The 16,288-nt window shown below is 38.2% G+C and overlaps 1 protein-coding gene across 1 annotated transcript in view; it reads right to left on the minus strand.

The window, feature by feature from the left end:
* NME8 (NME/NM23 family member 8) overlaps positions 1 to 8,377 on the minus strand; it is a 36,221-nt gene extending 27,844 nt beyond the window's left edge. Inside the window, exons 1-3 of the mRNA XM_083825845.1 lie at positions 8,356 to 8,377; positions 8,086 to 8,219; positions 5,583 to 5,919 (exon numbers count right to left, since the gene is read on the minus strand). Coding sequence (XP_083681971.1) covers positions 5,583 to 5,632 — 50 coding nt within the window. The 5' untranslated portion in view covers positions 5,633 to 5,919; positions 8,086 to 8,219; positions 8,356 to 8,377. The remainder of the gene's footprint in view (positions 1 to 5,582; positions 5,920 to 8,085; positions 8,220 to 8,355) is intronic.
* Positions 8,378 to 16,288: the final 7,911 nt, after the last annotated feature.

Here is a 16,288-nt window from a genome sequence, read left to right on the forward strand (position 1 = left end):
CAATTCTTCTGAGTAAGTTTACAATTATTTCACTCCATTTTGTCCATACCAATTGATTTCAGGTTCGTCTGCTCTTTGTCATGAGTTTTTAATAGTGACTTAGTTTCAAATGACTAACATTCTTTTACAAAGTGATGAAAACCAGTTGTTGACATTGCTAGACTAGTAAGTAAACTTTGAGATGAAACTAGGGATGTGTTTTTCCTGCAAGTCAGTCATTTTTGTGGCCAAGTACATGCTTGAGTGCCAGTGCCTATGTAGCTGTGACAACTACCTGCTAATAAACACACCACACTGGCAACCTTAATCACCTTAAGGTATTTATAATCTCATGATTTGGTTCTTCAAACATGTCTTCGTCTGTAGCAGTATAGTCTGTGTGCATGCTAGTGATGTAAATGATTCAATCTGTGTCTTGCTTGCTAGATTTCCTGGATTTTTTCCTGTTTTTCCTCTTGCCTGAATTCACTCAAGGATTGTTCATGATGGGAGGACTTCTGACCTTCCTAGCTCTTGTGTAGAACCATGAGCCTGGCGATATAACTGGCCATGTAATAGCTCTGTAGGTATTTACTGTTTTTTTCTGTATTGCTCAATGACAGCAACTGATCTGACAGCAATGGAAAAGCTTCTGGATTTCTTATTTCTTTTGTTGTGGAATACAGAAAGCAAATATCTTAAATGTGAGAGATTATTATTTCTTGAAAACAAAAACAGTTGTTAGTTCAGAAAGTTGCAAAACTGAAGAAACTGCTGCGTGCTGCTGCATAGGCAGATCTCTACTGCCCAGGCTGTTGCTAGCGTAATAGTTCTATGTGGTAGAAACATTGATAGACAATGAAACAAGATAAAATAAATGAGCAATCTAGGAAATATTGCATAAGGATTTACTGTGACACACCAGCGTGTGAGAGACCAGATGACTCCAAAAGCATACTGTTAGCTTCTAGGTGGCAGTCCAAGACTGCTACATGTTACAGTCGTGAACGTCTGAGGGGTAATTAATAGGAATTTTGCCCATAAATGGTAACTAACATGAAGGAATTAGCAACTTGCTTTCAGAGACTGACCTGGCTTGGTCAGTGATAGGTACATCCCCCCTGATTCATGATAACATGAATAATAACCCTTAAGGATGTTACTAATACCTAATTTTTTTCACAGTTTGTACCACAAAAGAGAAGTTCATGAATACTAGCATTGAATATATAGAAAATGTGCACATGAAAAGGAACTGAGATAATTTTGTGTTTTACAAATTTTTACAAATATGGGCATTAATCCTTCCAAGTAATGTGGCTGTCATCTTTGGGACTTGGTGCCCTGGACAAAGAAGAATCAGGGATGTTTTATTCTACCTTAGCTTAGAATCTCAAAATGATATGAATGTCGTTGTTAATAGCTGTGAATGTAGTACACTTGACAATGTATTTTTTAATTTCTGCTTTTGTTGAAGTTTTTGTTTGGTTTTGGTAATTTGTGTATAAATATTCCCATATACTTGTCAGACCTTCTACGTATATTGGCTTGACTTTTGGTTGTATGAAACATAAACAACATCTTACGTAATGATTTATTGAGTACAAGAGTGTAATATTGGGTTTACTCTTTGTAGCTGTAGTATGTCTCCACTCACGAATACAAGAGTGCAACAAGAAGTAAGTGTTTTTCAAAGCTCAAGTAACATGACTAAAATGGAGGGATTATTAAGAAACAAAACCCAAGCAGCATAACAGTGCATGGCGTACTAAGAAAGAGCAACTAGCCTGAAGTGGGAGTGAGTGAGGTTGTATAGTTCCACTGTCCATACTAAAGTGTTTTGTCAAAGTTATTGTTACTATGGATCAGGATGCAGCTGTCCTTTATAGGTCCTTCGCAGCTTTGCGTGCTGCCTGATGCCAGAGCTATCTGCTGACTCCAATATGCATTATGTCTATAGGTGATGCTGTTTGAATGAGTGCTGAAGCCTTGAGGCTGGGAGTATGAGCATAAACTTAGAACAAAAACTCTCTCTGACCTCTTTTTTGCTCAGTCTAATCCTAATACCTACGTTTTCATCTTCCTTAGCTGGTGGTATGACTAAGTGCTTTGGGGCATAATATTTTAGGCCTTCAGGTCTGGAAGATCCTGTCAAGAACATTAAAACTTCTCTTTCACAATACTTCACATTTCAGAACACCTAACTGAGCCACTTGGCAGTCTATCCAGTTGCTTAGCCACTTTGTCAGTTTATGGAGGCACAGAAAGAAGCCTGATATTTTTGTGCAGGTAGGAGGCAGGCTTTTGAGAGAAGGACATATTCCAAGAAGGACCTTTCTTCCTTTAGGAAAGGAAACTTTTGTTAAGCTTGTACACACTCTCTAACCTACCAAATTAGCCCTTGCCTACAAAACTTGTAATGGGTAAATCTGATCTTGATCATATGTAGGCCAGCTGAAAACAGACTAATTTTTGTTTGTTTTCTGTCAGTGTGAAATACACTGATTCACCAGATCCATGTACAATTTTCCCTCTTACTCATATGTCCTGCTCAGGACTCTGTATAAAGAGAAATAGAAAGACCGGTTTTTAGAATGGAATCTGAAAAGTTTAGGTCAGTGAAGATAAATTGACTCAAAGTTACTTCCTGTATTTTGAGGAAAAAAACCCGTGATACCAGGTAACAAAGATCAGATTGTAACCAAGATCAGATTGTAACCAAGGTTCACATAAGTATTTAAGTATATATATACGTAAGTACATAAATATAGTATAAATCAAGGTTAACCAATGAGGATGTGAAGGTGGTTTCTAGTTTATCTCATCTAAAGATCTTCAGATGTTGCTTGCAGGACCTTCTGAATAGTTAACGTGTCTGTTGTGTATTCTTCGTTTGACTTGAAGATTTCATCTGTACAATCTGAGCAGATATATGTGAAAAGCCTTAGTGTATTCAGGGTTGGTAAATCCCAGCTGAGCAGAAAAAAATAGGGGATCAGACAATTAATCACACCATCTTAACGCATTACAGTGAGCACCAAAATTTAATTGAGTGAAGATTTAAGATTTGAGATAATACCAGACCTTAAAATATTATGGAGATTTATGAGTAGTCAGATTGTCACATAGTCCAGACAGACCAGGCTGTTACTTTCCAGTCATCGGACAGGCTAGTATCTGCACAGCTTTATTGGGTGGAAATATGAAAGCATATGAAATACTGTCCCTTGTTAAGATAGGAGTGGAAACTAAGCAGCAAAATAGCCACCAGAGACTAACTGAGGTATGTCTTTATGGCCATAATGGACAAAATAATCAAGCAGACGGAGCAAGATTTGGCTGTTTTAAGAGTTTGATTTGGTTTTCTTTTTGAATTCCTTATTATTAGCTCTATGTGGTCATTTGAAAGAAAAAGTAAGAGAGTGGGAACTTTATAAACACACAAAGCAAAGAAAGTTGAACAGGTCACACTAAGAACAACAGTCAGCCACCAGTTGCTTTCAAAACCATAGCACAGACCCTAGAAGACTGCTGGTTAGAAGTTGTGAATGCTAGTGTCACGTTCAAAAACATTATAGGTGTTACATCCAGTTTCAGATATCAACACTCAAGGCTACTTCTTTAATGGATGCCAAGTTCTGTTTTGCATGTAGCATGGATCTGCATTTAGAAGTACTGCACAGGCTGATGGTAGCCAAGCTTTTACCTGGCACAGGCCACACAACCTAGAGGAATAAATGCCATTTGCCTCCCCAGTATATGACACAAGCATGAGATAAACCACAAGTGATCATTCCTGTCACATGTTCCTGTGGATGGTAAAAGGAAATCTGGATTTTGATCACATTTCAAGAATGGCACCATGTGCCTGGGATACGTGTATCCCTCTCACACACTCCTGGAAACAAGGAGCAGTAATGACAAGAATGAGCTTTGGACATATGTGACACCTGTGAGTGTAGCAAACGCCACAGTGGCCCTTTCCCATCGCCCACCACAACCTTCCAATAATTTCAGTCTTACCCCGTCTGAGCCCATGGCAGTAAATTTCATAGCCTTCTTCCTCTGCATGTGAGACTTCCAGGTCTGTCATACTCTGGCACCCACCACAGACAAGATACTTGGTGGCACAGGGAAAAAAGGCATGAACAGACCAAGATGGAGCAACGTAAGGAATACAGCCTATCTTCATTTGTACGGAAAAGTCTGGCTGCCTGGGGAGTGCCCATCCATTGTACAGTGCTGAAGAAATGTTCACAGGTCGAGGACGTGCAAGCCAAGGCCTATGTACTGACAGGGCTATAAGTACAAAGCATGTCAAAGTTGAAAGAGAAATCTAACCATTTTCCAAAATCTTAGTAGGATGGCTGCAAGGTATTGATGGATTGGTGCTGTGTTTTGAATGCCGTGGTGAAACTAGCCCTATCTTGAACAAAAGCACACTGCTAGCCTCATCTACTTTTCTGTCTTCAGGTCTTGGGAGCCCAGTGGGGCTGGGCTGGGTGTCCAGGTGCTGGAGGCCCCATTTTCTCCACTGATATTTGGTTAGAAGTGTGGTGATGAGGCACACACTTCTTGCTGCACTGTTGTCCAACCTTTGCCTCAGATCTTCATGGTTATACATAGCCACAGCTGTGGCCTACTGCACTCATAAAAGTAAGATCAATTAAGCAGGATATAATTAAGAACAACTCGTTTTGAGCTCAAATACAGGCACACTAACATAACAGAACTGGTAATAAAATCTAAGTGTTTCTGTATCCAATGGCTGAGTAAAAAAATACTACTGCAATCACCAGAAACAGGTGCTAGTATGCCTTATGCTAACTACACAAGGCTCCAGCCCTGGTCTGTTAGGCGTGTTATGAACGTGTTATGAAAATTTGCCATGTGAACTGCAGTTAGGTACCAAATGTTCTTTATGCACCAGATGTCCCATATTATCACATACAGTCTAAACTTGGGTTAAGAGCAAAGTTTAAAACCGGCCTGATTTATCAATCTTCTAAGCATTCCTACCACAATGATCTCTAATTCCCTAAATGATATACCTATATCCAGTTGCACCAGATATCTCCCAGATGTTTATTCCTCTGTGGTGTGTGATTCCTGCACAAGATCTAAGTGTGTAAGCAGCATCTGCTCTAAAGTGGTACAGTTGTGACATGGCCTATTGGACTTCTCCACTAACAAGATACACATAGGCCAGTAAGAGCCAGCAAGAGTTCCTAAAGATAACACAACGCTGTCCTCCACCAGGATGAGCTCCCAGAAGGCATACAGGGATTGGTGCCAGATCTTTGCAAAAGGCCCCACAGCTGACACTTCAAGTGGAGGTCAGTGTAGAAGTACTGGCAGGGATAGCTAAGTTTATGTTTTATGTAGAACTCACTTTTCTCAATCAAAAAAAAAAAAAAGGAGAGAGAAAAAATTATTTTCTTTTTAAGTAAAAAAAAATCAGATTGAATTGAAAATGTACTGAACAAATGCATTACCACATGGCACAAAAGTACATAACAGAATGATCTGCACGATACTGGAAACTGCATCTGCCATGAGAAAAATAAGCCATTTACCGTGGATCTACGAGATTGTTTGCTTACCTTCTAGTTGGTGGAATAGTCCTAGAAATTACTCCAGAAAACATCTTCATCTGAACTCAGTTTCAGAAAGTCAGGAAGTCTTTTAAGCAGCTAGATTTAGGCATGGAATAATCTCAGTGACTGAAAGAAAAACCATTCTTGGAACACTATTTCTTGCCTAAGAGTCTTTGTCTCCTTTCTTTCTTTCTTTGCTTTTTTTTCCCCACTTTTCTGGTTATCTTGTTCATCTGGTAACCAACAATTTTGTCCTTTTTTTTCTGACAGTCATCTGGATTTTGACATGATATCAAAATTGTATTACTTGATGTATTCCTTCAGTCCTTTTCAGGAGAAAAGCCTGGTTTATGCAAGATAAGACAGAGGGCACAAAGTAAATGTAGAGCTTGGGGTGATGTCACTTTTTCACTTCTATCCATGACCAGTAACAGGAGGTAATTCCAAATCAGTCAGTCGCTGTTTAATTCACCAGGATGTAAGAAATGTATCTTAACACTGCTGTCAGAAGAGACCTTAGCAACTGCAGCAGAACAGGTTATCTAATCAGCAGACACAAAAGAAAACACCATTTCTATAGAAATTTGAAGCAGCATCTAAGAAATGGAACTTCCTCATGAAAATTTCATCATGAAAATTTAAATTATTTCTAACCCATTGCTGATTGGCTTTGTAACTGTTAGTTATTAATTAGCAATTTATTTTTAATTAGCATGTGGTAATTGTGTAATCTTCTGTGCCAAAAAAAAGGACTTAAGGCAGTTTTTCCAGTATTGTGTAAAAATCTGACAGTCACAGTTAGTGTGTACCATCTGTAGAATTCACTGATAGGTTCCTGCTTATTTTAAGCAATAATTTTCTTCATGTCCAGTGGAAGTTTACTTACTGCATCAACAGAATGTCTTGAAAAAGAATCTGATGATTCATCTGGCTGTTAAAAACAATCCCAAAGACGTCATTTGCGCCTCTTCTTAACCACAAAAGAATAAGTAGACTGAGGACAGATTACAAGAGAAGTATTCATTTCTTCTCTTGAGGTCTGCTTTCCATCATCTTAAACTGATTAGCACAATTTTTTATAAATGGTTTGTTTGTTTGTTTGTTTTGATGAATTTTAAAAGTGTACATGGCTTATAAACTGAAGTAATTTAGGGCAACATTGTATTTTTGGTTTGCAATTCACTACATGTTTTGGCTTAGGTATTTGGTTTTCAAAATCTCATAGAATTATACTTCTGTTTCAAGAATTTTCTTACTTTTAAAAAAATGCCATTGAGTGTGTTGTTCTTTTTTTCAAAGAGGAGACATTTTTCTTGCTTTTGCAAATTCAGAAATTGAGGTAAAAGCTGACACTTTGGGCAGCAAACTGTGTAAATCTTGATGCATAGCCAATTGTTGCAATTGTTAAATGGCCTTTGAGACATTGCAAAGCTAAACTTGCTGTGTGCTTTTGTTTTCATAAGTTCATTGTGGATAATTGCTTCTCCTCTAAAAATACATGGAACTGAATATTGCAAACACTGAAACTCACATTTTGGTAAATTGAGAAAGCAGCCTTTACTAAATTTGTTTTAGAAGTAGGACTTTGCGGCAACTATTTGTTCTGTGCTTTCTTGTTGGCCAGTTGTTTCTGGCTCTAGAGAAACTATGTAAATAAATCAGTCAATGTATAACAGTATATATTTTCAATCCCTACATAGCTGCTGGGGAAAGGAAGTGGATCCCAAATAAGATTTTGAAAAGTACTTACTGATTTATTTAAAATAAAGTTCTCACTGCAAAACAAGAAGGCCAATTTAACAATGAACAAAATTAATGAGAATCTGGGGTTCTGCCTATCTTATATCTATCTTATTCTTGCACAAATGAAAAATGTACATGTAGCCCTCTTTAACACAAATAATGCTCAGGACTAAGGACTACTTATATAACTAATGCTTCCTGTTCCTATGAGTATCTGTGTTAAAGGCTAGACAAATCTAGAATCTCAAGAAGTGGAAGTTAAGAACAATTAATAAAGTTAAGTAAATGCTCTTTAGTACCCAGTGAATGCTGGGCACTTTGATTTCATACCGGAAGAGAAAAAAATATATATATATATTTATTTTTTTTTAATGTAAAGTTGTCTATTTTTACTAAACTGTTTTGTATATGAGGCGCAAAAGATTTAGAAGAGTGTTTATTCATCACTTTTTCATGTCTGTTCTTTATTTTATTTGACTCTGCATGTATGGTGAACATAAATTTTTGTGGCATAGGCAGCTACACCATCAGCATCTTTGATCTGACTTGATTAAATTTGCCAGCAGGTACTACTACAGCTTAGTTTAGGGGGACCTAGAAACATCCAGCTCTGAATACTTATGCAATGTAAACCTTATATTCCACATTTAAAAAAAAAAAAAAAAAAGGAGATAAATTTGTTTCACTGGCAAACAGTGTATCTGTGGTTGAAACTAAGTGAAAATACATTGTGAAAGCTACAGCATAATATAAATGTAGTACTCACTATAGTAATACAACGGAAGCTTGTATATGAAGTTGTTGTGGTTTAACCCGGCTGGCAGCTAAACACCACACAGCCGTTCGCTCACCCTCCCCCCTCCCTCTCTGGGATGGGGGAGAGAAACGGGAAAGTGAAGCCTGTGAGTTGAGATAAAGACAGTTTATTAAGACAGGAAAATAATAATAACAATAATAATAATAATAGTGATAATGGTAATAGTATTAACAATAATAATGTGTAAGAAAACAAGTGATGCACAATGCAATTGCTCACCACCCGCTGACCGATGCCCAGCCTATCCCTGAGCAGCCGGCCCCCCACCCCGGCCAGCCACCCCTATATATTGTTTAGCATGACGTCAGATGGTATGGAATACCCCTTTGGCCAGTTTGGGTCAGCTGTCCTGGCTCTGTCCCCTCCCAGCTCCTGCTGCACCCCCAGCCTGCTCGCTGGCAGGACAGAGCGAGAAGCTGAAAAGTACTTGGCCTGGTGTAAACACTGCTCTGCAACAATTAAAACATCCGCATGTTATCAGCGCTCTTCTCATCCTAATCCAAAACATAGCACCCTACCAGCTACTATGAGCTACTTAACTCTGTCCTAACTGGAACCAGGACAGAAGTGTGCATATATGTGTGCAAAACTGAAATCTAAACCTGCAGGAAGGAAGACATGATTTTTCAACATTCCAGACTAATTCAGAGGACCAACCTTTAAGTTTCTACATTTTTTCAGTAATATCATGTTGTTCTTGGATATCTTTTCTGTTGCTGATTGCTAGCTTTCATTCCCCCCACCTTGTGTATCACTGAAATTATTTATCCTGTTGGTTTCAAAAGTGTTTTCTTTGAAATGATTAGGAAAGTTAAATGTATGCACTTAAAATAGCTGTTACTGTGTTGTCGTTTGCAAACAAAAAGTATAAATTTGCCAAGAAATGCCAGCAAATCTTGAAAAGGAATAATTTGTAATTTCATGTGAGGTCAATATGCATATACTTTTAGGAACAAACACCCTGGAAACCATGTATTCACATTTCAGACATTTTGCATACCATAGGTCAGAAGTAATCGTCTTGAACACCCGTGAATGGTCATTTGCTATCCATTAGGTTCATTATGTTTAATGCCACTTGCAAGCTTCCTCTATATTGTATCCATCAATCATTTTTGGATAATTGAGATTTTCGTCAACGTCATTTTCAGCAGATGAAGTAACTAAACCAAATAAATGAGCCTGTTATGTCTTAGAATAGATGCAAATATGTTTTGATTATCTGCTGCCACAACAGATGCCAGAATTGCTCGAGATGACTGGGGCACTGTGCAATACACAGTTCGGCTGCACAGTGTATGAGTCATAGGTCCTCTGCAAATCTGTAAAGGTGCCTTTTGAGAGCAGCTTTTTGGGGATGGTGCTCATTAGTACCACAAGTTCATCACAAAGTTCAGCTATATCACCGTTAAAAACCTGTAAAGTCATAGTTTGAAAATCTTTCTTTTTCTCAGTGCTGAAATGTCATATAGAAATCCCAGAAGTGTTACAAAAGCATCAGATTGATGAAGCAGTTGATAGGCAAATGAAAGAGTTGTGTCGACCACAGGAAGAAAGCTTTTGCACCTAGAGATTTGTTGCCTGATATTCTTAGGGGATATTCTCATCCTTTAGATGGTAAATTTCTGTCTCTGTTGTATATTCAGACCTTCTTGGCATTCTCCAAATAGTTGCCAGCTACTTTGAGATTTTACTCATTATTTGAACAGTTTTTCAAGGTGCTCTTGCAACTCTAGAAATTCATTTTCAGCTGTAAAGGAGTACACACTGAAAGAGACACTGTTACTGTGCAATGCCCTACTTCTCACCATGATTTTGATAAGAAATCTGCACCAGCTCAAAAGCGGCAAGATGGATTTGCCATCCAGAATCCGGAGAAAGATAGCAGTTCTGTCAATTTGAGTCAGGGATCTCTTGAGGATTCTGCCAAGGATGATTGCCTGCCATACTCTCTGAGTGTGTCCGTTGTTGTCCTCCCTGCAATGTTAGCGCAGGAGGTAAGAGTTTTCCTGCATACTTTACCTATTGCTGCCCCAGTTTATCCTGCCTAATGTTTGTACTCTTTGTTGTTGTTGTTGTTATTTTAAAATTAGGAAACAGTAAGATCAGGAAGATGCATGGTGTGGTTAATACCAAAGTCCTGCGGATATGAATCATTTCAGATGTTTTTAAAAATGGATATAGTCTATCCTGAACAGCTCGTAAATTGTGTCAGAATCCCAGCAGAATTGGATCCTGATGAGAAATATGAATGGTGGAGGAGTGGAGTGACAAAATGATGACAGCTGACAGGGCAGGAATGAGTTTGTACTAAAACCTCACACTTACTTTCTCTTGCTGTTCTGGAGTGATAGACATGTGATTTCATATGAACAGCTGAGCAGCAGTGCAGTTAGCAGTGTTTCTCATTTCCTGCAGCCACTCAGATTCTTCCTTTGAAGTTGTTTTGTCCTTAAAAATGAACCAACGGGAGAAAAAAAGGAAAAAACTTTTTCTTTTCTTTTCTTTTCTTTTTTTTTTTTTTTCATTTTCATCATCTAGGTGGATTCTTCAGACACACCTTGTTAATACATCTTGTCAAAAACTTTTATTACTTCATGCATAATTAACATACACCTTTGAGTAACCTCCTCAATGGGTCTACTCTTGGATTCATGTGTTCTGTTACACTTTCTTCTCTCACACTGCTATCTTCCTACGGCTGTAGAAATTTTGTCCTGACACATTTAACACAACACTTACACATCTGGTTAGGATGGTTTAACGCAAAACTAACCTGATTGCATGTCACTACTACACTGCAGCGTCTATCTCTACTGCCAGTCTGTTTACTGAGAGAATTTGTAAATTTTAAGTTAAAATAATGGTTTTTTGGAGCTTCATTTTTATCATAACCTCAACTTCCGAACGTATTGAATTGAGTGGGATTTGCTGAGTTTACTCCCCAGAGCCGAGTACAGCACCGAAATCTGTACTGGAGGTAGTAAACCAGAAGGTGGCATTAACTGCATTGGTATAGAGCATCAGAGAGTGCTTCCTTACAGGCAGAAGTTGTAGGAACTTGCAATGGATATCTTTCATAAACTTATAGATTGCGTATGATAATGTAAAAGTGTTCTGATACATACATCATGGAAATCACTCCCTTCTCTGGCACAATTAAAATTATCCTTTAAATGAAAGACACCTGAGGTCAAAAAGAGTATGTTCTTTCCTGTGTACATTAACTCTTTTAACAGTCAGACTGGAGGAAATTCATAACTTTGTTTTTTTTTTTTTTTTTTTTTTAATTCTGTGTACAAGAAAAGCCTATATATTTATCTTTCAACTAAAAACATAGTAATTTCAAAAATAACTATACAAATAGCATACAATAAAATAATGAAATGTAGCTACTGTGTAAATCCATGTTTCTCACACTTCCTTTTTCTGTCACAGAGGAAACTTACATTTCAAATGTTCCTTAAAAAGTTGCCACAGTGGCATAGTCTATTTTGTGGTGGAGATATTTCTTCTCCATTCTTGCCTTCTTTTTTTTTTTTTCTTTTTTTTTCCCAGTCTCTGTGGATGCTATGTTTTGTTTTTTTTTTTTTTCACATCTTGATTCTCTTTCTGTTTTGTGCTTGGATGGTAACACCCTTTCATATCTTTCAGGATCTAGAAACCATGCAGCCTCACTGGATTTCACGCTGGGTAGTCATAGCTCATGCATGTCTACTTGTCTTCTGAAGTTTTGGTTCAAGTAGAAAAATAAGTCACAACTGAACAGAGGATTTGCTTTTTAAATTGATTTAAATTGATTAATAGCCTGTTTCTAACTACAGGTTCTGGTTTTCATTTAATTCTTTATTCATGACTCACTGAAATGTGTCTTTTACTAGTAGCGACTTTCTGTATAACCAGGCTTTGTCATCAATCACATCACCTGTTCAGCCGTCAGGGAAAAATGTAAAGAATTATAATATTGCAGTAGCACTCATTTGAATTCTCAAGGCTTTAATGGGATAAATGTCAGCACTGATGCACTTAAACATCAACTGTTAGTAAATGCAGTAAAACTGCAGTAAAACTGAACAGTGAAGGAAGAAGACAGCCAAATTTAGTTGACATTTATGTATGAATCTTTGCATGATCAACTTAGTATTAGATCCCAAGTGAAAACAAAAGTGGATGTAGGAGAGGATTATGTAAAGTGAAGATTATCACTCTAAACACATCGCTTACTAATCAAAAATTATGAATGGAAGACTACCTTTTTTTGGGGAAGGACAGAAGGACTGCTGCCGACATGAGAAATCACTGTGCCCTTTCCTGGATGATTAGCTTATCATCTGAAGGAGAGATGGGACAGGGAAGGAATGAATTCTTGAGGTGAAAATAAAATATGAAGCAGCTCAGATTACTTACAACTCACCTCTGATTCTAATCTCCTTAGGGTCTTGTGTTTTTTTTGTTTTGTTTTGTTTGTTTTTATATGTAATGATGTTAATATCAGACTGGTTTCAAGCATACCCTGCCTCTACCTGTGCTGCAACTTGTGATACATTGTGATTACTGATTAATACTAAAGAACTTAAGACTGTACTATACTCCTCTACCAGCTTCACAGTTATATGATTAATGTCACTTACAGATTCTGCATAGCTTCTTTCAGTGAACTGTGGTAACTCAGATAATTCTTGACAAATTTAACAGCATTGTACTGCCCAGAATAGCTTGTTTACTGCAAATATTTCCAAAACAATGCAAAAAGGTCTAGCAAGGCCATGAAAACTAAATTGTAAAAAATGGAAATCAGACCAAATAAACTCTTGATGATAATATGTGTAATGCGAAGTGCAGAAAGCTGAGACATTTGGTCTGGGAGGGTCAGAGGGACAAACTATAACTTTTAAGACCTGTTAGTTTGGTTGTTAGATCTAAGCGTGAATGGAGATCAGGTAAGCAAAATGTGAATCCCCTTATATTGCCAGTAGTACTTGTATTTTCCTCATACTGGGTTCCAGAAGTTAGAAAGAATAAGGCAGATATCTGGAATCCTTCAGTAGATAGATTGGTGCCTCCAGATGTTAATTTTCCTCTTTATATTAAACACCCACTTTAGGAAGGGATGGATTGCTTGCTGAAAGTGCCTGTCTCTTCAAAACTGGCTTAAACTATACAACCAACTTCTGTGTGGCCACAGTTAGCTGCAGTGAGTGACTTCGTGACGAAGGGGAAGTTTAAACACTGGGAAGACAAGGAGAGATAACACCAACCACAGTGTGATTCATTGCAGCCAAATGGAAAAAGATTTTGTAACCTTTCCTAATCTTTTTAAAAACACACTGTTAAATGTTATGCACTAGTACTCTTTTTCAGTGTGTGCTTTTCAAACAGTAGATAACCTGACATCATTCTTATATGGTAGCTCCACTAGTATGAGCAATACACTCAATTCCAATTTTTTTTGTGGCTTTCTTATCTGTGGAAGTGCACAGGTGTCTGAAGGATAGCTATAGGCAGTTTGTTCAAAGGCCAGCTCGGCTCATGGTGAGGAACCTTACAGACCTGGACATTTAAGAGGGACTAAAATGTAGGAAGCACAGAAACTGTCCAGACAAGTTCGAAAATATCACATGGTGCCTAGGCTATGGCCAGGGAGGAAATACAGCTGGAAGCATGTAAGAGGCTTTCTGAGGACCTGACAAGTGAGCAGACACATCTGAGAATGCTGAAGAAGGAAGGGCGGACAGTGTTAATGAGTAATTCCACCTGGATCCCACTTGAGTTTTCCATGGCACCCATACCAACAAAAAATGTCATGATGCCACCAAGTATCACAATTCTATAAAATTGAGTTGAAAAGAGTTATGACAAAAAGCTTCTAATGGTGGCACATTTTGAGTCATCTAACATAACTGATTATGGTATCAAACACACAAAGCAGTTATTGGAAAATGTGTCTGAATGACTTGAGTTAATAATTGCATTGTTATGAAAGCTTCATAATGTGGTGCTCTTCCTGCTGTCACAGCTATTGCCTATGCACATACAACATTCTGCACAATAAAACTAGCATTCATCTTACAGTGACAAAGCTGAAGACTTTTCATGTGACATTACAGGAAAAGCTTCTTGATAAAGCAGAGCTCAAGTCAAAGGAAAGAAACAGTTATGTGATTGGGTGTCCAGTTGTTACGATGGTTGCACCTAACCTAGCTACTTTTTAATGAAAGAACAAGTGTGGTCAGGTGCTTGAGATGAGGTTGGTGGCATGCTAGACTGCAGGTAATTCCAGAAATATCACACATTACCTGTTGGAGATTTGCCACAGAGCAATGGGTATCTCTTTGCATCTGAAATTATTGTGGTGGGGGAGTGTTTGCGGCTCTCTTTTCCCTTCATCAGTGAATCAAGTGGTGCTGGCACCACTTCTGCATTACTTCCAGTTGTGTTCATATTGACATAAATTCAGCATTTTATAACATATCTTTGAGATTTTAATTTCCAGCAGTATAAACATACTGCCCTTGTTTTCCTTAGACATGGTTCGTTTCAGCATCTGATTGATTCAGCCAATGTTCAGCGAAAGGTGTTTGGCTGTTTTCTTCTTCTGTTGTCTGAATTTGTTTCACAGAAGATGTAAAGTCAGATTCTGATGTACCATCATGACTGTGGCAGTTTTAGAGCCAGAGACAAGCTATGTTCCTGTTAGAGACTTAATGCAGCCTGTTTCTGGTCAACTTTGACGCTTGCAACAGCACGTTTAATTAATTGTACAAGGAGAGCATACATCTGAAGAGCTCGCAGGACAGTTGCTGTCTTCCACAGCACAGACCCTGCAGCACAGATAGTCTTACCATGTTCTTCTCACTGTTAGTGTCACCAGTGTCTGGCAGAACTGTGAAGGCATCCTGGCTTTTCCAGTATGCTGTCTTGGTCAATATCAACCAACAACCTTAATGTTCTCAACTTGCCTTGTGCTCACTGCTGCCTGTTGTTCAAATACACAGTCACACGGAGCTGATTTTTAACTGTTATTAACATCACTACGTAAAAATCCAAAAGCAAACACAGAGTCCTATGTTGATCAAGTCCTGTCTTGATTGGCACATGAAGAAGGAAATTACAACATGAAGCACTATCAGACCATGTGTTTCTTCTGCCAGTCTCACTTTATTTTTCAGGAATTGGGAAGAGTCAAGAGAGTTTCTCAGTCTACAAATCTAAGCTCCAAATCAAAAGGTCCGCCTACAGATGGCCCCAAAACTCTTCTAAAAAAATTGTCTAATTTGGAGGTGGTTGTTTATGTGGTCTGCTCATGGATGTTCAGAAGTGCTGCCTAGGCAAAACAGCAGTTCTGCATATCTTGAACAGCAACATTTCTTTCCCTGTAACAAGTAGGAAATCAACAATCTGCCACAGGTAGGTTGATAGTCTGCTGGTCACTATACATGAAAGCATTAAAAGAAACTAAAGCCAAAGACTGATAGGGTTGCTGTGTGAAATGCTGGGGTTTCAATTTCCAGTGAGAATTTGCTGGTTGGTATTTGATATCTCTGTAACTTTCAGAGATATCGAGTAACTTACTGGCATATTCTGTTTTATTTCTTTCCAGGGTTAGGTCTCCCTGCTGAGAACCAACCAGCTTCACATGTACTGTGTCCTGGCATTTTGATGGGTAGGAAGAGGAGCTCTAAGCATTACAGAGGAAAAAATAAGAGTATTGAAATAGGATATGTATCATTACTGGTCCCTTTTTCCCATTGCTCAAACAGAATGGTCATGCAGCTAAAACTGCTCAGGCTTTTGTGCATATTAAGGCAGTGCTAAGCTATGCAAAGCAGAACAGCGGGATATTAGTCCTGCACATATTGCAGGAATAGCCATGCCTAATATTAGTCTTCCTCAACATCATTTAGAATCAAACTACTACTATAATGCTAATACATGACACAGAAGATTTGGCAAGAAAGGAGGGGAAGTTCTTTACAGCTCTGATGAATAGAGACAAAAGATGTTAATCCTATAAAGAAGTCTTCACCTTTAACTCCATTGAGCATCTTGAAGATTGTTTTTATGTGCATTTCCATACTGCCTACTGGTTTATCTGAGGACAAGTAGTAGCATAACAGGGCTTCATTTAAGTGTAATGAGTCACAGAGTGACA

The sequence above is a fragment of the Anser anser genome (assembly GCF_964211835.1).
Source record: "Anser anser genome assembly, chromosome: 2".
Lineage (NCBI taxonomy): Eukaryota > Metazoa > Chordata > Aves > Anseriformes > Anatidae > Anser > Anser anser.